Source organism: Triturus cristatus, chromosome 4_2 (assembly GCF_964204655.1).
Source record: "Triturus cristatus chromosome 4_2, aTriCri1.1, whole genome shotgun sequence".
Classification (NCBI taxonomy): domain Eukaryota; kingdom Metazoa; phylum Chordata; class Amphibia; order Caudata; family Salamandridae; genus Triturus; species Triturus cristatus.
Genome location: NC_140586.1, coordinates 207000786 through 207023099, shown reverse-complemented (window position 1 = coordinate 207023099; position 22314 = coordinate 207000786). Strand labels below are relative to the sequence as shown.

General features: G+C 46.5%; 1 protein-coding gene across 1 annotated transcript in view; it reads right to left on the bottom strand.

Annotated features, from left to right (window-relative positions):
• Positions 1-5539: 5539 nt before the first annotated feature.
• The window catches only part of ZC3H7B (zinc finger CCCH-type containing 7B), a 174061-nt gene continuing 157286 nt past the window's right edge, over positions 5540-22314 (bottom strand). Inside the window, exons 22-23 of the mRNA XM_085601200.1 lie at positions 7665-7828; positions 5540-7578 (exon numbers count right to left, since the gene is read on the bottom strand). Of these exons, the coding sequence (XP_085457326.1) occupies positions 7383-7578; positions 7665-7828 (360 nt within the window). The 3' untranslated portion in view covers positions 5540-7382. The remainder of the gene's footprint in view (positions 7579-7664; positions 7829-22314) is intronic.

Genomic DNA, 22314 nt, shown 5'->3' with positions numbered 1-22314 from the left:
CAAGACTTATGCAACCATGCCATCTTTTAGGTTCCTCAGGAGCGCTATGAATCAGGATCTGATCCAATACATTAGAACTGCACTTTGGGACCAAGTCTTAGACAGAGGCACCATCTCTCAGAGTAATGCTCAAGAGAGCAAAGATGCAGCTTGGCATTCATCAATCATACTGGCTCAAACAACCATGCTACATCTTGGGTACTGAAGTGAATTGTCCAAGCTTCAGACTGCAGAGCTGTCCCTCATGTTAGAAACATCTTACAGACTTGACTTGAAACAAGTAAGCCTGCCCCTAAACTCAGATCTTGAACAGCAGAGCCATCACTCAAGCTATGCAGATTTTGTTGGCTTTGTACACCAGTTATCCCTCGGGTAATATGGATCTGAAAGCAAATACAATGCAAAACGCAAAAAAGTATTTAATTCATATTCAGGACTGTGACCCATAGACCCACCACACCTTGCAGCACCACAATGTATATTGTAGACCTTGACAAACACTGTATGCAACAACACCTGTGTAAGAACAGGCAACCAATAGCAAGACATCTGCCCTTCAGCCACCAAAGGCATCGGCAGTACACCCCAGACAACTACCTGCCCTAGGAGGCAATAGCACAAAGTTTAACTGATCCACCTCAGCATTGGCACATTATTCTACCATAAGGTATTTTCATTTTCATTTGGTAGACCTTGCGCAACTTTTGAGAGGGAGAAGAGCTCATTCCTGCACTCCTTAGGGTGGGTGCAGCAGATCCTGGTAAGTCTTGAATAAGAACTGTGGCTGGCATGTAGTGGCACATGCTGCCATTGTTTAGCTTGTTTTGGGGACATTTCAAGGAGTCACCAATGAAGAATTCATGGATTCCCACGAATGTTAGGAAGAGGTTAAGATCTGGGGCCCTGGTAATGCCAGGGCAGTGCCAATCACACAAGGTATTCACAGAGGTGTCAGGAATTCTTGCGCTGCCCCCATATGCGATTAAAGGCACTGGCAAGTCTGGCCTTAAAGTAGCATCAGCACAATGGTAAAACTCCTCAGGTAGGACTTGAAGGTTTGCAGACCCAAATAACATTCTATCAAGGAAAATGGGTGCTGAATAACATGTATATGACACCTCTATGAAAGCTGCCAAAGACACAGCCCTACACTAGTCTTGCTTGTGCGAAAGAACAACAAGTTCTTTCGCACAAGAAAGACTAGTCCTCAAACAATCAAGACTCCACGTTTCTAAAAATGGAGGCTATGGCTCTTGTGTAACCTCGATTCCCATTCTGCTGGGATGCCAGCTCTTAGGCATCCTGCAAGTTGACAGAAAGGAGTACAGCATGCCGCCATCTTGAAAAAGGATAAGTCCACATCCACCCCACAATCCGGTGTACGGAGTGACATGGTCTACAGCAGCAGCATGATTATCATTGCAGTTCACGAGGCTTGCGTTCAAGCTAGTACAATTTTTCTTTGAGGGCAGCAAGTGAAGTGATATATGGGATTTGGAGGGTTTGTTTTAGTACACAATTTTGATAGCCCTATCACATATTCTAAAAAGCTAAATCATTTTGGAAAAAGAGTGTCTGCAAAAGGAAAAATTACTTTAGTGCCTGGATTTTAGATTAAAATGCTTGAAATTAGGACAGAGGCACACACACACTCCCTTTCTGCAAGAAAAGGACAGAGGATACACAGTGAGTAAGGGAGTAACTAAATGAAAGAGACAGAAAACTAGAAAGATAAACGGTAACAGGTGGGAAAAAAAACATGTTCATTGAGAAAGGTGACACAACAAGATAAGTGAGTAGAATGTCATATCTAAACAAAACCAGAAGTAATTGAAATGAAGAAAATTAAAAGACTAAGGAGATGGAATATCAAGTGAGATAAATAGAAAGAAATGAGAATGAAGAGAAAGAATGAGACGGTGAAAAATAAGAGATACATCTCAGTGGTGTGACCATGGCTGACCCTCACCCCTGATGGTGAGAACTCCTCAATTCATGGGCATGAAGACACAATGCTGTGCCTAGTCAAATATCTGATTAAATACAGATTTTGTAGAATACTTCGATTCTTGGCTTCCTTCAACTGTAATTCTAGTTCACAGCACACGCACTGCACTGCAAGGGAAGGAAATGCTTAGGTTCTTAAGAAACAGGGAGATGTTGTTTCATAAGTGTCTGTGGTTATATTACTTTGCCGTTTACTCCACTCGAGCCACGGTTTTGGTCCATATGTGTAGTTTCAATTAGGATGTGTTGGATGTGTTGGATTCTGGAGTTGGGCAGTTCTTGTGGGGACAGCGGAGGAGCTGGTTCCCCAGCCCAGGGCTGCAATAAAGACTCCTTACTTATAGCTACTGAGTAATGTCATTTAAAGCAAGAAATTGATGACCAGTATGGGATACAGACCCACATGTGCAAAGCACAATGGGTGTGGCATTTGACACGTCTGAGAAGAATTAATCAAAATCATGTCTAAGAATGTGCAGAGATCCAAAGTTTTGACTGGTTGGAGGAAGAAGTAGGTTTGCTGTTGGGAGAGAAGAAGTGGTGAAAGGCAATCCTGGAGCAGAATGTGAACAGCCAGCAGAGCCTTCTCTTCCCAGCTGAAGACATCGAGTAGCATTGACATGGTGGTTTCTAACTTGGGTATCTCGGACGCAGTCATGATGGGATGATTTGGAAGGAGAGTTATGAAACCCCAGGAGATCAGAAAACTACGTGAGAGAGTTTGGCAAAACCAAGATGTATTATGAACCATATTCTACTCAAGATGTATATTGATCAGTATAGTATCTTTAAGGTTCTTGTGTTGCCTCAGTGTTGAGTGTTTTTGTTCTTGCCTCAGTGTTCCCTCTGTTAGAGTTTTCCTCCTCCCGTGTGTTACAGGGGAAAGAAACGGCTTATGTGTGGTTACATTATTTCTTTACATTTTCCTCCACTGGGGCCACCATTCTGTCCCATTTGTGTAGATTAGTATGTGTTGGATTCTAGAGTGAACAGCTGTTTTGGGATAAGCAAGGCATCTGGTTCTTTAGACCAGGGCTGCAATAAAGAACCTCTTGACCTATATGACAACTTAGTTCTTCGTCATTCAATCCAAGAGAGGGTTATGCACGAAGTCTACCTCCAGGAGACGAGGCTCCCTCTGTGAGGCAAAACACTCTGGCTCCCATAAGAGGGTGGGGAGCGGGCTCCCTGTAGGAGGGCGAGACATTGAGACACCTTTTTTGAGGGTAAATGCTCGGGCTCCAGGCTGAGAACCTGTGTGCGTGAAGATGAGATATCACAGTTCCCTTTGGGCTGGTGAGGTGCTGTGCCTCCTGTGTGAACATGAAACACTTGGAATCTTGAGATGCAAGCCACATGCCCAGCACGAGTGACAGTTACACATTTGGCTCTCTGTGACACTTTAGTTCACAAGTCCTTGACAAGGATGATATATCTGGGTTGTATGTGAGGGTGAGGGACTCAAAAGCCTTTTGATAGTACGGTTTATTCAGCTGCTTGACAGGACTGTATATGTGAGCACAAGAGGCTCCGGACGCTTTTAGAGGGTGAGATACTCAGGTTACATCTATGAGGATGGTATAAATAACACTGTGTGAGGGTGAACGTACTAGTGTGAGGGGATACGGAGGCTCGTGTGAGAAGGCGACACGCTCTAGCTCCATAAATGTCTGTTGATTGATCAATTCCTGTTGTAGGGTGAGGCGCTCAAGCTGCCATTGTAATTCCCGGATAGCTTTCACGTGTCCGGGGGGAATAACTTCCTGTGAAAGGTGAGTTCCTGTGACAGGACAAGGTGCTCAGGCTCAATGTTCGAGGGACGAATGGCAGGCTCCTATATGAGGATGAGTCACTGGGGCTTACAGTGTGAGGATAAGAAGTTTTTGTTCTATCTATACATTTGAGATATTCTGGCTCACTCTGCTTAAGGGTCAAACACCTGGCTGTGTAGGATAGTAATGCTTGGGTGGCCTGTGTGTGGGTAAGATAAAGGGCTCCTCAGTTTCTCTTTTGTGAGGAAACCACCAAAATGGCATATAAATGCTTGAAGCACTATCAACCACTCTTTTGTGCCTTGAAGAAGTGCTTGTGCATAAAAAGTATGCCATCTGTCAAAAATAAGGACAGCGCATAAACAAATACATTCACAATTGCAACAGTAATCACATTGTGTGCCCAAACTTCTTACTAAGACTCAACTAATCTACACCTCTTGGGGACTGCAAGGGGCTAGAGTGAGCACCACTAAATGTAAACAATACATGACATACTCTTAGCCTTACATTTGCAATAATGAGAGTGCAAGAATTCCTACAAGCAGTCCACCAGTTTACATTTCCTTCTGTAAAAGTGACATACTTAAGCACCATCTGTGTGACATACTTGAGCTCTTAATAAGAGAGAGAATTCATGTAATAATATTAATATGTTACAAAAATATATCAATGCATAGTATTTGCTATTTAAACATTTAGAAGTGGAAGAGACAAAAAGACATACAAACTTCCTGAAACAAAGCACAAAACATACAGACTGACTGTCTAATTTACATTTTTTTAATGATTTATAAATATGTAAGTGTTAATACACAATTGTTTTAATGGAAATCTGGCAATTTGGTTCCCCATGAATTGAATACTCGGAACCTTCATCAAGATAAATTAAATAGGTTATATTCTTTCTGAAAAGCATTAACATCATCCACCAGAACATCTAGTAGTTGACCTTTTCACTACTTGGAAGCCTTAAAAATGTTCATGTCAACCTGGGAGTGGAAAACAAGGATGTTGGCACACTCATTCCGGCATTCTCTATTTAGCGATTTGCGGTGAGAGAATTCTTATGTTATTAAATCTAACATCTATGTCATTTTTGTGACATTCGGTCTATCTTAAGTGAATTTCTCAGTGAATGTAGGTGGCATAAATACTGGATGTTACAATAAGTCAACAGAGAGGGAGGAGATGCTGCAAGGTCAATGCCAGAAATGGTTAATCTTAATAACGCACAATGGCTCTTTGTTATGTTTGCAATTGTGTCTCAAGCCCCAATGGTGCATCATACTGAATTATGTGAAGCCCACCCAGTCCAGCTAATTCTTGTGTCTCCTATGGCCACAAATAAATTGACCTAAGACTGACTGACGGTTGCCAAAATGTACCTAGATGTAAGAAGTACTATTCAATCAAGATGGAAATGTTCTCATTACAAGCCAACTGACCTGAGATCTTCTGAATATAATGTGCCAACATCCTTGTTTTCCGCTCTTGGGTTGAACTGAACATACTGACGCTTCCAGTAGTAAAAAGGTCAGCTAATAGATAGTCTGGTGGATTGTGGCTTTCACAGAGAACATAGCCTACTTCCTTTGTTGTCCCGATGAAGGTTCAGAGCATTCTATCAAGGAGAACCAAAACATCAGCAACTCTGACTGGATTTGTCATATGCAGAACAAGAAACAAAAAAAAAGACCACTGGTTCGAGAACTTATATTTTGAATAATTAAGAGTATAAATTAGACAATTAATCTGTATTTTGGTGCTTTGTTGTTGATGATTGATGTTTATTTAGTACATCTTTGTAAAGCACTCCAGCTTTTAAATGAATAATTAAATTAATGCACGCTAATGTATTTTTGCAATAAAATAATTTTACAAATGTTCCTTTTTTTCTGAACACAAATCTTTCTACATCCGAAGACACTGCAGTTTGAGGATTACTATTGAATTATTTTGAATTTAACAAAAAAACTTTAGGGCTTTTAAGAATTATCTGAAAAATCTATACATTGTTTAAGTAAATTCCAACAGTGATCGCCCGTGTGAATGCTGTTAATGTACTCAGACCCCTCTAAGGGTATCGGTTATTCAGTCATTTGAAAACATATTAAGAGAGCAGCATGTTGAGTTGCTTCAAGAGGTCAGGACTCTATCTGACATCTTGTGTGAGGATGAGATGCTTGCACTCTGTAAGAGCGTGGAACAGATACTCCCATGAATGAGGGTGAGACACTGGAGATTCTAGTCTATGGGAGCAAATGGAATCTAAGGCCCTCATTCACACACAGAGAAGTAGAGAGATGTCAAAATTCAGATGTAACTGGCAAGTTACAGAGCAGCACACTGGGGATCCCAGGGTCTCACTCAAACACACGATGTAGCGGTGAAGATACTGTAACCCACATCTATCATGGGATTTCACACAGCAGCACACGTGGAACCCTTGTCTTAATTCTCAGACACTGATCACTCCAGTAAAAGCATCATTTAGATCTTGGTTGGCACATCACAGATCAGCATCACAGAATCATGTGTCATTCTTGCATGGGTAGGAATGCAGCTATGTTGTAATTCATATTTGAACAGGGAGACCACAGAGCGGCACAAAGGTAACCCCGGCCTCTCATTCACGTACATTGGGAAACACATACATGTTATGAATAAGACCCGAGCTGGTAGCTCACAAAGCAGTGCACAAGGAATCCCAGGCTCTCATTCGCAAACTGGGTGTATTGCGGAGATGCTGATAGGCCAGTGCTGGGAGATCAAAGAGCACCGCAGAAGGGATCCCAGACACTCGCTCTCACACAAGGAGCTGAGCAGCAACGATTTACCATATGTATGAGGTGGTAGATCATCTAGCAGCACTCAGGGTCTCATTAAGATAGAATAAGTAGATCTTTCCAAAGAGATCAGTGAGCAGCCACTTTCTCTCTGGCACACACGGAGCAGGTCACAGAGAGCTACAGTCCCATCTAATGCCCAATTCCAGACAGTGCCACTTACTAAAGTCCCCTTCTTTCTGCAACCAAGAGACAGACTCTTACTCATGAGAGCCACCTCACCATAGACAAGGGAGGAATCACAACTCTTACTCTCACTCCATAGGGCAGCAAATCTGGAGCCCCATCAGATACCGAGCCCTCTTTTCCCACATTAAGATGGTAAAGTCAGGTTTTCACAGAGTCTCCACTCACAAACCTCCATCACCCCCCTCAGGCAAAGGAAGTGAGTCACAAGTTCAGACATAGGTAAATCTGCATGAAAAAACCCACCCTCTCCCCCTTAAAAATAATGGATGTAAGTTTCTGATTGGCCATCAGGATATGTCACTGGTAATCCGGCCAACAGGAATGATGGAGGTGTGGAGAGACTGCTCTTTCACCCCCTCCAGTGGGAGGTTTCTGCACATTTGGAGGGTCCTTCAACACAATAATTGGACAGTCAAGGATGGGGGAAACATCATCTACAGCAGTCAAGAGAGGGTGGGAGATGCCACCACATGATCGTGCGCACCATGGTCCAGTTTCGGCAGGGAGCGTCGCGGGTCTTCAGGGTCTGAAGCAGGAGGACCAGCGGCACTCCCCGCCGGCCTGCTCAGGCCTTCTCCTCTTCCACCAGAAAATTGTATTTGCCAAAGTCCTGGTCGTTCGGACCCAGGAGCATGTCTCGCCGGGCCTTTGCCAGCTTCTGCTTCAGCACCTCGCGGCGATCCAACCACTCCACCAGCTCTTTCTCGCCATGGGCGAATCTGCAGTTCTCGCCATCAGGACAGGACTTGTTGGCCTTGTACCTGCAGGACAGGAAATATACAAAAATATGAAAAATAGAGACCAAGTGCCTTTATCAGGTGGCTGAGATACTGAGCCCAAAACTTACTTCTCACAAATTTTGAACTCGCCCATGGGGAAACGTTGAGACCAGCAGCTGGCATCACTCTCGGATGTCACCACCTTTTCCTTGTGCTTCTCTGACTGGATGTGCTGCTGCCACTGCCGCTCGCTGTTGCTGTTCTTTCCGCAAAAACGGCAGTGAAACCCCGTCTACAAACAGAGTGGAAGAGAGGCAGAGCTCAGTTGCTGCTGTACCCGACAACAAATTTGATTCTGAAGCCAAAATTGAAAGTGGCAAATGACAGCAGACTGGCCCACAAGCACTGGGGGACCTCTGGCAAACGAGAGGATGTCAGAAACTATAGTGATAGGCCCAAAGCAGTGGAAGGGTTGAGTCATAAACTACAGGGAATTGATATGTTCTGAGAGACCACTGGGATCTGTAGAGGGTGACCCAAAGGACCGCACGATAAAAATTAGATGGAATTAACATGAGTGTAGGGTAAGGATGGGATTCAGGAGATGGAAACTGAGCTGGTGCAATAGATTGGCTATTGAAAGATCACTTGTTGGTCCAGCTACCTCCAAAGGTGCATTGCCTCTTGGCACAAAGTCCAAGAACTCAATACGCCCTACCTTTTGCAGTACCACATGGTGGTGGTGTTGTCTGTCAGGATATGCACAGGCCTCCTGCCGATCGACTGGAGAAGGCCTTTAGGGCCAACCAGATGGCTCGAAGCTCCAGGAAACTGATGTGGAGCTGTTGTTCCACTGGGCACTACTGACCTCAGTTCTTTACCTCTCCCAAGTGACTGCTGCATGCCAAAGATTATGCTTCTATCACTACTGTGAGCTTTGGATTGGACCGAGAGAGCGGCGTTCTGAAAGACAAGTTGGTGTCCACTTGCCACCAGTTAAATACTGGACTGTGTCCTTCGAGATACAGATGTTACCCAACAAACTGCCAATGTGTTGCGCCCACTGGAAATTGAGGTTCCACTTCAAGGCCTGGATGTGTCAGCAAGCACACAGAACTAGGAGGATGCATATGGCCAGCAGGCCAAAAAGCCTCAGAACTCATTTCACCGAGACCCATGATTGAGCCAGGATTCCCACTCCCTGCAGGAGTCGGAAGACTTTAAACGTCATTGTGCCCAGTATGGGCCCTATGAAGGAGATCCTATGTGTTGGCATCAGGTGGAACTTTGCTTTACTGATAGAAAACCCCAGGGACAAAAGAGGGGTGACCACCATTCGGTGGTGGTGTAGGAAGCTGGCTCTGTATATACTATATCAAAGTAAGGTATAGTTTGCACAGAGTCCAGGGAGTCCCCAGAGGTATAGCAGAGGCTAACTTGGGCAAGTACTAAGAGCTCTCTTTGTGGTGGTGTTGGCGAGCAGTTAAGCTTAACCAGAGGGTGTGTTAAGCATTTATTGTATTCACTCAAATCAAGGACTGATTACACACACTCCGAGACATAATCCAGACCAATTAGTTAAGTATAAAAAAAGGTTTACTTATATTTTATTTTAGAACCAAGCAGGACTTGGCACAGGTAAGTAGTATATACTCTCAAATGCAAGACTGTTCAAGGAAATGCAGTTGAGATTGAAGTTGCAATTGTTAGAGGTTTATATATGCTCTGGAAACGTTTAAATTACACAGTATTTACTTTCAGATTACTTTATAATTACTTTTGGATTACTTTGAGTACTGGGGGCCGTATGCCTAGATACCACACCTTAGGATCTCACAATACAAGATAAGCAAGACTTTTTACACATTTACAGTTAAGTTCTCTTTTCCCCATACAAACATCAGTTCACCACTTAAAACATTTTAGGCCCCAAAATCTCTTAGCATGGGTTTCTATGGGAGAAAAGTGTTAGCGGTTTCTTACGAGTGTGAGTGTTGGGGGTTAGGGGTTAGGACCAAGGTTCCTCAAGGTCTAGATGGGCACTCAAGTTGCACCACCAGCGGCATTGGGGCGGCAGGGTGTGGGGGCCCAATGTTAGCCAATGGGGGTAAGGGGATCTTCGGTTAGGGCCTGCTGACGAGCAGGCCATTCAGTTGTGGGAGCAAAGCTCCTGGGGTTAAGGTCAGCACTGCAGGGGCCAACGACCAACACAGGAGTTGCACCACCAGCAGCAGTGGAGCAGCCGGGTGCAGGGTGCAAAAAGGATGTCGGTGACCATGTGCGTTTCAATAAAGACCTTCAGTTGTGCGAAGTTGTTGCAGGCTCGGGCAGGGAGACTTCCTGAAGGCAACCACTGGCTGGAGAGGTAAGTTGGGTTCTTCGGGGATGCTGGACACCATTGGTTGAGCCACCCAAGGCCGCGGGGCATCGGGTGCAGGGGCATCTTCTGGCGTCGGGTTTCCTTACCAGCTCCGGTTGCGGTCAGGGGAACTCTTCAGGTTGAGGATGCACAGGTCTCGAAGCTTGAGAGAGGTCGGGGTCACCAGATCCTAGGTCAGGATTGCAGGGAAGGCCTCCCTATGTTGTTGGGCCACTCGAACTCGGGCTGAAGGTGTCGGGTGCAGAATCGTGGAGTCGCTGGAATGTGGATTCTGTGGGTAAGTTTTTGCTTCAGCAAATCCGGTGCTTACGGGAGAAAGAGTCGGTAAGATGGTTGCAGGGCAGGTCCTACGGGTTCTGGGGGTTGCTGGCTGCTGGACTCGCCGGGGTTCTTGCTGAAGGCAGGTCGTAGACCGGACAGGCTGATAGGGATGGGGCCAAAAAAGTTGGTGTCGTCTTCTTCTTCCTGGGTAAGCACGGCTCTTCGGTCATTCTTCCTCAAATCTGAGGAGGCAAGGTTCGGGGTTGCCCCTAAATATAACATTTAGGGGCGTTTAGGGGTGTGCAAGTCGAGACCGATGGGTCCCTTCCTTGGGGTGGGTACACCCCCTATTATGCCACCCTTCAGTGGGAGGGGGCATGAGCCTCTCCCTAATTGGCTGAGTCCCCCATCTTCAAGATGGAGGGGAATGAGATGTATGCTTCACCTCACCTCCCCACCTGAGGGGAGGGGTTGGTAAAGCTGGACACACCTCTCTTCCTAGCTTGCTTTTCCAGCCGATTCTCCCGCCTAAAGTGGGGGCCGGGCCCGGTGGGAGCCAGCTGCTGGGGGCAGCAAAAGGCAGGGACAGCTTCCAAAGGCGGCTGGCTATTGAAGCTTCCCCTTCCGTGGACCCAGCCCATCCTGGGGGAGGAGGCATGACACCTCTGCCCAGGATGGCCTTTGTTTCTAGATTCAGAGAGTGAGGGCTCTCTACCCAGGGGTCCATAAACCTGTCTGGTGGAGGCAAACGGCAGGTAGCCATTCAGGAGCCACACCAGGGATGGATTTTCAGGGGGCATCTCTAACATGCCCTCTGAGCGCATTTTACATTAAATCCAACATTGGCATCAGAGTGGGTTTAATGTGCTGAGAAGTTTGCTACCAAACGTCCCATTTTTTTAGTAAAGCCATTATGGAGCTGTGGGGTTCGTAATGCCTAACTCCCAGGCCATATTCTCTTTATGGCTTTACTACACTTACAATGTCTAAGAATGGGCTTAGACACTGTAGGGGTACAGGGCTCATGCCACTGTACCCTCACCTTAGGGCTAGTGCACCCTATTGACTTACTTAGGCCTTAGGCAGTGGGTTGCAAGCATGGCACACAGGGATGTGTGCTATGTCGACTCTTCACTTTTCTCTGCATTAAAAAATTTAGCCTGCAATGACAGTGTGTTGGTGTTAAGGTACAGGGCCTCTAAGGGAGGCACAATAGGTCGCAGTGCCCTTGGTACCCATGGTACCTTTTACAAGGGGCTTACCTGTGCCCAGAAATGTGTCAATTGTGGGTACAAAGGTGCAGTCTTGGGAAAGAACACAGACCCTAGGAACCTGATTGGCAGGGAACCGGGGGGCCATCAAGTCAGGTTGCATCAGATGTCAGGCAAAGAGTGGGGGGTAACCATGCAAAAAGGGGCATGTTTCTACAGGTGGTCTGCAACTGACTGCAGAGAGCCTGCGCCGAGTGTCAGTCATCGAGGTATAGCAACACGTGTATGCCCAAAACCCAAACTGCAAATGTGGGGCAAGACCACTGCCATCACATTTGTAAAAACCAGAGGGTCGCAGGTGTGATCAACGGGTAGAATGGCATATTGGTAATGCTCCACTCCCACCAAGAAGAATTAGAGCATGTGGGACTGCAGGACAGGTACATGAAAGTAAGCTTCCTGCAAGTCTAACAATACTATCCAGTCACCCAGGTCCAGGGCAGCAAGAACCCCGGCCAGCACAAGCATGTTTAATCTACCCTTCCAAAGAATGGCATTAAGAAAATGAATTTTTTTTTAGAATCGGTCTGGGCCCGCTGTCCTTCTTCGGCATCAGGAAAAATCAGGAGTGACAACCGTCACCCTTTTCTGATTCTAGCATCCTCTTGATTGACCCCCTTGGTCAATAAGGACTTGATCTCATGTAAAAGGATGACAGCATGATCTGCTGACACATGAGCAGGACTGGTAGGATACAAAGGGGGAAAGAAAGGAATGGTAGGGCATATCCTCTTTGAACAATTTACAGCCTCCACCGATCTGAAGAGATGGATTAGCAGCCAGGGAGGTGAAAATGTAATCCTGCCCCAAAAGAGGTGTGCTTGGTCCTGCCAGGGGAAATCAAAGTGGCTATACATTTTGGTAAAACTGATGCACTGGTGGGAGCAAGCCTTAGGAGCGGGCAGTAACTCTGTTGTCATTGAAGTCTTATAGTGCTGAGCCAGCCTTTCCTCCAAACAGTCTTGATCCATCAAAGGACATGTCCACTAAGGGTGGCTGAATATCTCCTGAAATCCCACTAAATTGCATCTAGGCAGAATGCCTGACCACAACACTTGTGCCGAGGGCATGACCCACACAGTCCATGCTGTCAAGACCAGCACTGTAACCAATATTTGGCAGCACCTTGTCCAACGGGAATGTATGGGCAAAAGGCAGTTCTTCATTTGTTAGGAACAGCAGGCATGATCCCTAGGGCACATGTTCCAGAAAGCATGTGCATAATGACCTAGAAGGCAGACTGTACTGAGGGACCAGATGGTCAAACTGGCAGAGGAAGAGGTCCTCTTGATGACAGCATTGATGCACTATGATTATCTGGCAGTGCAGAAGTGAAAGCGTTGGGATTGGAACCTTCGTGTACTTTGGGACTAGAGTGTAACTGTAGGCCGAACAGTAGGTGGGAGGAGGTCCAGCAGGGTCAGTCGACACCGGAGAGGAAATAACTGGCAAAAGTGCAACTGCTGGCCCCTATGACTCCAAAGGTCCCGGAGGCGCTCAAGAGGAAGGCAGCATCACCTTGCGATCTGCAACATGAGGGTTCTAGAATGCCTGGCTCCAAGATGGCCCGCACTTTCGGGAGGCTCCTTGTGCCGTGCCAATGATCTGTTAGCATCCAGGCAGAGCAGGATGAAATTGCCAGACTACCAGGGGTGCTACTGCACTAAGAATTGCCCCGCAAGTCAAAGGACATGAAGGAGCAGGCCAGATGGATGGCATTGGGAAGATAGCAAGATGCGGCCCGAGAGGGAATGCGGGCCAAGATAGGGGCACCCACAGGCCAGTAACCAGCACTCTAACCATTCTGGCACATAAAGTCGGACCAGGAAAGCTGGCTGGAAGGCCAAATGTCCAGTGGACAATCAACAGGATCAGAACCTGCAACAGATGACGAGGTGATGGCGTCCCCCAAAAAAGAGAGTGAGCTCGGGTCTGACTCTGCCAGAGTTGAAACGTCTGCCTCTGTATGACGCGAGGACAGCTACGCATGAGAACTTGGGGGGTGGGGGGGAATATTTACACAAGCTCCTAAGCATCTTTGCCACGCTGGCGGGCAGGCTTGTTCAGCTCTACAGCACGGAGAATCCAGGAAGGACCATGAGGAGATGCAAGTCTCTCTTGCCAGCACTGCAGGGCCCGTCCCAATGAAGAGGCCCACTATCACTTGAAGCCTTTGTATTCAACTGCTGGTAAGCCCAGCTCGCCTATCGACCCCCACCTTTTGTTTTTTATTTTGTTTATCAAGTGGAACACATTTACCATATGCAGAGAATGTTCCAGCATAATGGGACATTTAGCGTACAACAATCGTGCTCATAAATTTACAAACTGCTTTGGCTAGCCTCATTGTTGGCTTGGATATCTAAGCTGTCTGACTGTTCCTACCTGGATATGGTACGTTGCTTACAACTGTACAGTTTGAACTGGTGTTACTCCATCCTCTATGAATTCGTGCTGTGACCTCAGTAGATTCCTAGTTGGGCCCACCTCAACACTATATACAAACTGTTCGCTTAACTTGTATTGTCTGCTCTTGAGCCTCAGGAGCCCCTTGCACCTGTAGTCTGTTACTTCCCCGAGCTCCTTTGGGCTCCCCCATCTCCTTGCCAACTAAGTATATTTGAAATGGCCCCCAGTAATTTTTGGGATGGCAATAGCTTGCTATATACATCTGACTGTGTAGTGCAGTATACCATGTCTGTATGCCATTCCTTCAAGGTGGGGACAGGACCTTTCGCCCAATGCATTGCTCGACCCTGCGCTTGGTTAATAATAATCCCATCGCTACCAATTTCCTGTCTTTGGCGTTGATTCCATTGTCGAACCTCAACAGGCAAGCATGGGATCTAGTTCTAATTCGGAGCCTGTAATGACTTTCAGTTTGCGAAACACCCTCCCCCAGAAATATCTCCTGGCAATGCCATGATACATGTATATAGTCAGCCGTGTCCGCATGGAATCTTTCACATACTTTTGTGTTGCGTAAACCGAATCTGAACAGTCACTCTGGGGTATAGTACACTCAGAACTTAAAATGGGTTAGGCTGTGCCTGCCATTCAATGACACCATGCGGGTCGCCGCACAGCAGTATTTTCAGCATCCGTCGTCTATTGCCCTGCTCAAATCTCTCTGCCATTCTAGTCTTGCCTTTGTAATTTTAGGTCCACGTGCTTCCTGTGTTAGGGCATATATTTTCCCTACCAATTTAGCAGGGGAGGGGAGTCCGCTTGTATCAAGGCAAACAGTGCAGTGATGTCAGGGGGTTCTAGCATATTGTCTCCTAGTAGTTCTCGAAAGGAGCGCCTTACTCTAAAGTACTGATATTTAGTTATTAACTTGAATGTTACGATGGCTTCTTGAAAGGAATCTCATTCGCTCATTACTCCTAGGTAGCATAGGTCTCCCATTTTTGTGATTCCCAGGGTGTGTAGTGTCTTTACTACGCTTCCCTCCTGACTCAGCTGGAGCCAGGAACACCTTTGCAGGTCTATGTGTGGCGAGTATAGCAAGGAACCAGTATAGTATTCCTGGACCTGTCTCCAGGCGTGTATTGCGGAGTTGAGTTAATCCAGGACTCCATGGTGTCTTTTGGGGTTACAGAATAGCGTTCTGGGTAAAGTGGAGGGGGCGGCAGTGTTCATTTCGATATGTAAGTGTAGTAAGTCATGGGGATCTTGGAGTCAAAGAGCCGGTGAGCCTTGTGCCGCTCTGTAATAAAGCCCCAGGTCCGAGGCATTAAGTCCCCCCATGTTGTATGGCAACACCAGAGTGTTCCACTTAACCCTGGGTTGATTTCCGGCCCAAGCCAGCCTAAGCACTGGGATCGCAGCGTATTGAAGAGAGTGGGGCAAAGACATTGGGTTATTTTGGAAAAGGAATAAAAATCTAGGGAGTACCTCTATCTTCATGATTGCCAGGCGTCCCATCTTTGACAGCGGTAGCTTGATCCATCTATCAATGTCTTCTAATTTCTGGACTGCTTTGCCATAGTTTTTCCCTAATTTACCTGTGTTGGCTCTGTGTGTATTTGTATTCCTAAATACCTTATCAGGTCTGATGACCAATGTAATGGGAAATCTGTGTTAATTTGTATCATAGTAGGAGCAAGAGGGAATATGATCGATTTATCCCAATTGATCTGAAGTCCCGATAGTCCCCCGAACCGAATCACCTCCCTTAGTACCGGGGAGAGATTACTGTTATGGTCGCGGATATATAATAAAGTGTCGTCGGCGTATGCTGACATTGTAACATTATTGCCAGGGAATTGTATGCCTCTATGTCCGTGGTATTCCCTTAAGGCACAGGCTAGGGGTTCCGCGACAATGTCATATAAGAGTGGCGAGAGTGGACACCTCTGTCTGGTACACCTGGTAATCTCGACTGGGGTAGTCACTGTGTTCCCTACCCGTATTCTGGCAGTGGGCCTATTGTATAGGACTTCTATTAATTTGAGGCATATTCCTCCCACTCCTATTCTGCGGGAGACAGCCATTAAGAAAGCCCACTCAACGGAGTCAAAACACTTTTTCAGCGCCCAAGAACACTGCCATGGCCTTCACCTCTGGATCTATGTATTGGATTAGTACCAAGGAGTGTCCTTAGGTTATACGTTCGTAACCTACCGGGAACAAATCCTGCCTGCACCGCATGCACAACGGTTGGCAGCAAAGGAGCCAGTCTGTTGGCTAGGACCTTTGCAAACGTCTTTGGGTCCACGTTTGGCAGGGACAATGGTCTATACGGGGAGGCTCCCACCTTTTGTTGCATAATGAAAATTATTACATGCTAGTCGAGCACTGGGCAACAGAACTGAGGTCCAGGGGTGAACTGCAGATGTCCCATAGGTGTTGCATCGGCTCTCCACTACCTAGAAGATAATATAGCCATCCTGTGAACTCATTTTTGCTGCCTAATTTGTTGGATGGAGAACATACTATGTCTGGAAATATGTACATTATTGCCCCTGATCTGTGCTACCTACAACAGTGCACCTGTCACTAGACTCTGATGGCAACTAGGCCAGAAACAATCCAGGGACACAACAATGGGGATCACAAGCATCAAAGCTTCCTTTCAAGATGAAGTGCACTAGAAGAGACTCATCCAGGACAGATCTGACATGTCAAGCAGGTCCCTGGCGAGGCAGAAAATCTGGATGTCAAAACACTTTTGATTCACATGCAGAAGAGCCTCACTTCTATTGATGGGAGACTAGACAGGCTCACATCAAGAGTGCACAAGATGGGACCACGCTTTAAGAACAAGAAAAGAGAATAACTGCGGCAGAAACATTAATCTCGGCCCTTGAAGATGATACTGCTGGGTACACTGAAAAGCTGATGGATTCGGCCGATGTAGTACATGTGATCAAATCAAAGAATGAAGACCTTAGGCCAGGTCCAGACATACCCTGCGCCTAATGGGCATACCGAGTCCACAAACACCTGAACATGGCCTACTATCTAGAATCTCTCTTTAAATCCCTATTTGGGGCAGACATTCTGTCTTTCCTATTTGCAGCAGAGTGTGCACATCAATCTCTGGGGCCCCAGCCCCAAATCCAAAGTTCTCTTCTATATTTTGATGGCATGTGCTGGAGTAAGGTCCTGATTCTATGAGGCAGTCCAGACATGTTGGTATTTGCCCATGCACAGCCTGGATTCTTCACTCAGACTTCTCTGCACCTAGCAATGTGGCTTCGGGAGTTAAGAACTCCCTGTGAACACCCAGTGAGATCTGGCTCCCAAAAGAGCCAACTAAACATTTCAGATTTCTGTGGTTGATAACCTGGGTAATAACACCTGTTATTTATAGCACTTGGAAATGGCAACATTCAGGTTTTAAGAGCCAAATAAAAAACATGTTAATACTTCTGTTTAGAACTCCATGTTTGCCTAACAAATTGCAGCATGTAAGTGATGGGATTCCTAGTAAGGGTTTCTGGGCTGAGAACTGTTTGCACTCTCTAGTCCATCTCTTAGCTAACACCGACTCCATGCAGGGAAGGAACTAAGATCACATAAAAGCCTGTATACAATTTATGCTTAATTATTTCTCTTGAACCTGTGAAGGAGGATTAGCCCAAGTTGGTACTGGGTGTGGAGTTCACATAAAGACCAAGGTGATGGAAGGTGCTTTTGCCATCATTAACCCTCTCGTCATAACCTTAACACATTTATTTTTGTGTTATCATTTTTACCAATCAGGAACAATTATTTTCAGTGGTTAGAGGGAATTTCAGACATCCTGGACATATAGCCAGAATGCTGAGACTGTACAGGAATGACCTGTGATTAAACTAAATTAAAATCACTTCTAGGGTGACATATCGAGACGAATTTGAAAGTTATTGAATAACAAAAATCAGAGGGGGGATGCTCCATAGATGAACAGTAAAGGATGAATACATAGAGTGAAAAGAGCACTTGAGGGAAAAACCTGGGAAGAGAAAAGTAGGAAAGGCAAGAGACAAGTGAGGAATGTATGTGGAGAGACAGGTAGAGATATACAAGAGAAAATAGTGGCACCTGAAGCGGCAAGAGAGTAGAACGAATGCCAGATGTGTAGGAAAATGTAAACAGATGGGAATAGGCAGCAATAGAAGTATTAAAAAAAAAGACTGAAAAAGACAGATAATGTAGCAAATTGAAAGGAGGGAAAGAAAAAAAGGAAGGAATATGCTACTTACCAGTATGCATCTGTTCTTGGCATGTAGAGCTGCAGATCTACACACTTTTGCATAGATCGCCATCTGGTGTTGGGCCCGGATGTTTGCAGCTTGTTTTTCCTCTTGGAAAGTCTTTGGAAGTCACGAGGTCGGTGACTCCTCCCTTGGTTGGTATTGCGCATGGGCTTCGGCTCCATCCTTAGATTGTTTTTCACCAACAGGGAAAGATGGAGCATAGTAATAACAGTGAAGAAACCCATGTGTGTTGTATCTAAATAAGATAGACTGGAACAGATACAGGTAGCCGGGGAGGCGGGTGGGCGTGTGTAGATCTGCAGCTCTACATGCCAAGAACAGATGCATACTGGTAAGTAGCATATTCCGTTCGAGGCATATGAGCTGCAGATTACACACTTTTGCATAGACTATATAGCAGTTCCCAACCCTTGCGGCGACCACCGGTATCTGTTGCAGTGGTCTGAAATAGTGTTTTTAGTACAGCCTAGCCCACACTAGCTTGTTGCTTGGTTTGCACATCTACACAGTAATGTTTAGTGAAAGTGTGCGGTGTTGACCATATAGCTGCCTTGCAGATATCATCTAATGGGATGTTCCCTAGAAAAGCCATAGAAGCCCCTATCTTTCTTGTAGAGTGGGCTTTAGGGGGAACAGATAGCGTGCGCTTTGCTTTGTGGTAGCAAATCTGTATGCATTTTACAATCCACCTAGCTATCCCTGATTTCGAGATGGGGTTGCCTTTATGTGGTGGAGAGAAGGAGACAAACAGTTGCTTTGTCTTTCTGAAAGGTTGTGTTCTCTGGATATAGTAAAGCAAGGCCCTTTTAACATCCAGTGTGTGTAGAGCCCTTTCTGCAACAGTTTGAGGTTGCGAGAAAAAAAACGGTAAGTCTACCGATTGGTTTAGATGAAAGGGGGAAATGACTTTGGGTAGGAATTTTGGGTTGGTACGGAGAATAACCTTGTTCGGGTGCATTTGGAGAAAAGGTTCTTGTCTAGTAAGTGCTTGTATCTCACTGACCCTTCTAAGGGAAGTGATGGCTACAAGGAAAGCTGTCTTCCATGTGAGAAATTGCAGTTCACATTTATGCAAAGGTTCGAAAGGAGGGCCCTTTAGCCTTGCGAGAACTATATTTAAGTTCCACACAGGTGAGGGTGGCACTCTGGGGGGAATTATTTGTTTGAGGCCTTCCATTAAGGCTTTAATGGCAGGCACTCTGAAAAGTGATAGTTGCTGTCTGTTTTGTAGGTAAGCGGCAATTGCTGCGAGGTGTAGCCGAATGGATGTATATACTAGGTTACACCTTTGTAGATGGAGTAAGTAGCATATGATGTGCTGTATAGATGCGTCTAGAGGGTTGATTGTGTTGTTATGGCAATAAACAACAAATCTTTTCCACTTGGCAGCGTAGCAGGCTCTAGTGGTAGGGCGTCTAGCTTCTCTGATAACGTTCATACTGTCGGGGGGAAGGTTAAGGTATCCGAATTCTAGGATCTCAGGAGCCAGATCGCAAGGTTGAGCTGAGCTGGGTCCGGGTGTCTGATCTCTCCATGGTTCTGGGTTAGGAGGCATGGTGAGAGGTGTAACATTTGGTGTGGCACTACCGAGAGTTCCAGCAGCGTGGTGTACCACGGTTGTCTGGCCCATGTTGGAGCTACTAGAATTAGTGTGAGGGAGTGCTGTTGTAGCTTTCGCACCACTAATGGAATTAGTGGGAGAGGTGGAAAGGCGTACGCAAATTTGCCTGACCAGTTCATCCATATCGCATTGCCTTTGGACAATGGGTGTGGGTATCTGGCGACGAAGCTTGGACATTTTTTGTTTTCGTGGGTGGCGAATAGGTCTATCTGTGGATGCCCCCACATCTGAAAGAACGGGTGAAGAACCTGCGGGTGAAGTTCCCATTCGTGGATCTGCTGCGTCTGTCTGCTGAGCAGATCTGCCATGGTGTTTTGGACTCCTGGGACATGCTGGGCTAGGAGAAAGATTTTGTGTGGAATTGCCCCTCTCCATATGCTCTGTGCTAGTTGAGAGAGCTGTGGAGAGTGTGTGCCGGCTTGTTTTTGGATGTAGTACATGGCGGTCATGTTGTCTGTGCGGATAAGGACTGCCTTGCCTAGAATCTGTGTGTGAAAGGATTTTAGATTGCCAGTAACTCCAGATGATTGATGTGGAGTAACTTTTGATGCGGCGTCCACGTGCCCTGCACTGTGAGGTGTAGTAGATGAGCTCCCCAGCCGGAGAGCGATGCGTCTGTTGTCAGGATAATTTGTGGAACCGGGTCCAGGAACGGTCGACCTCTGGAAAGATTTGTGGTGTTCCACCACTACAGAGAGCGATGGGTGCGTCCGTCTACCAACACCAGATCTGTCAGTTTCCCCTGGGCCTGGTCCCATTGGCGCGCTAAGCACTCTTGGAGCGGACGCATCTGGAGTCTTGCATGAGGCACTAAGAAAAGGGCCATCATCCCTATCAGTTGCATAAACACTCTTGCTGGGAGGGAGTGTTGAAGTATGAATTTTTGACGCAAAGCCTGAATGCTTGCAATCCTGGCTGGATTGGGGTAGGCTATGGCTTTTGAGGTGTCTATGGTGGCACCGAGGTATTGCTTTATGTGGGATGGTGTTAGTTGGGACTTTTGGTGGTTCACCGTGAAGCCTAGTTGGTGAAGTAGTTGGATTGTAGTGGCGGTGTGGTGTACACATTGGTTGTAGGACACGGCTTTATCAGCCAGTCGTCCAGATATGGGAAGACGTGAATGTGCTGTCTTCTGAGATGTGCCGCCACTACCGCTAGGCACTTGGTGAATACCCGTGGTGCTGTTGTGACCCCGAATGGGAGCACCTTGAACTGGTAGTGTTGCCCGTCCACTATGAATCTGTGGTACTTTCTGTGGGCATGGTGTACCGGAATGTGAAAGTATGCGTCTTTCAAGTCCAGTGTGGTGAGAAAGTCGTTCTGGGAGAGGAGCGGAAGTGCCTGCTGAAGTGTAACCATGTGAAAATGGTCCGAATGTATGTATGTGTTTAGAGGCCGGAGATCTAAGATAGGTCGTAGAGTCTCGTCTCTTTTTGGTATCAGAAAATATAGGGAGTAGACCCCTACATTTTGCTGATCGGGGGGGACCTGTTCTATTGCGTGTTTTTGTAGGAGGGAGATTACCTCCTGTTTTAGTAACGTGGAATGTTCTTGTGACATTGGGCGTTGCCTGGGTGGAATGTTGGGGGGGGGGGGGGGGGGGGTAGATGTGAGTTCTAGGCAGTACCCTGAACGAATAATTTGGGTCACCCATTTGTCTGATGTGATGGACTCCCAGACGTGAAGGAAATTTTGTAGTCTGCCCCCGACCGGAGTGGGATGGTCTGGAGGGAGCAGGGGAAAGTCATTGGGTAGGCGGTGTGGCAGAGCGGGCGGTATTTGTTTTGCCTCTGCCTTTATTGTTATTGCCTCTATAGCCGCCTCTTTGATAACCCCTTGTGAAGGTGGTCTGAGGAGGGGATTTGTAGGACGTGGACGCACTATCTGAGGAGTAGCCTCTGCCTGTGCCCCGAAAGGAAGAGCGGCGAAAGGAGCGCCTAGGAGGGTGTGACTGTAGGGCTCCCATAGATTTCACCGTATCAGTGTCTTTCTTCATCTTCTCGAGGGCCTCATCTACCTTTGGACCGAATAAATGTTCTTGATCAAATGGATGGTTTAATATGGAGGCTTGTACCTCAGGTTTAAAGCCTGAAACTCTCAGCCAAGCGTGGCGACGGAGGAGGACACTAGTGTTAATGGCCCTGGAGGCTGTGTCTGCTGCGTCTAAGGCACAGCGTATAGAGGTATTAGTTATGGTCTTACCCTCTTGAATTAATTCATTGGCCCTATTTTTGTATTTTTCTGGTAGATGGTGCATGATGGTTTCTAGTTCATCATAATGCGCTCTGTCGTATCTGGCCAATAGCGCTTGAGTGTTGGCGATACGCCATATATTGGCTGCCTGTGACGCAGTGCGTTTTCCTGACGCGTCCAGGAGCTTTGACTCCCTGTCAGGCGGTGGTGCTTCGCCTGACGCCTGAGAATTTGATCTCTTCCTTGCAGTGGATACCACTAGGGAATCCAGTGGCGCTGGCCCTTTGATGTAGGCAGGATCTGTAGGGGCAGCTTTATACTTTTTCTCTATGCGTGGGTTTAGGA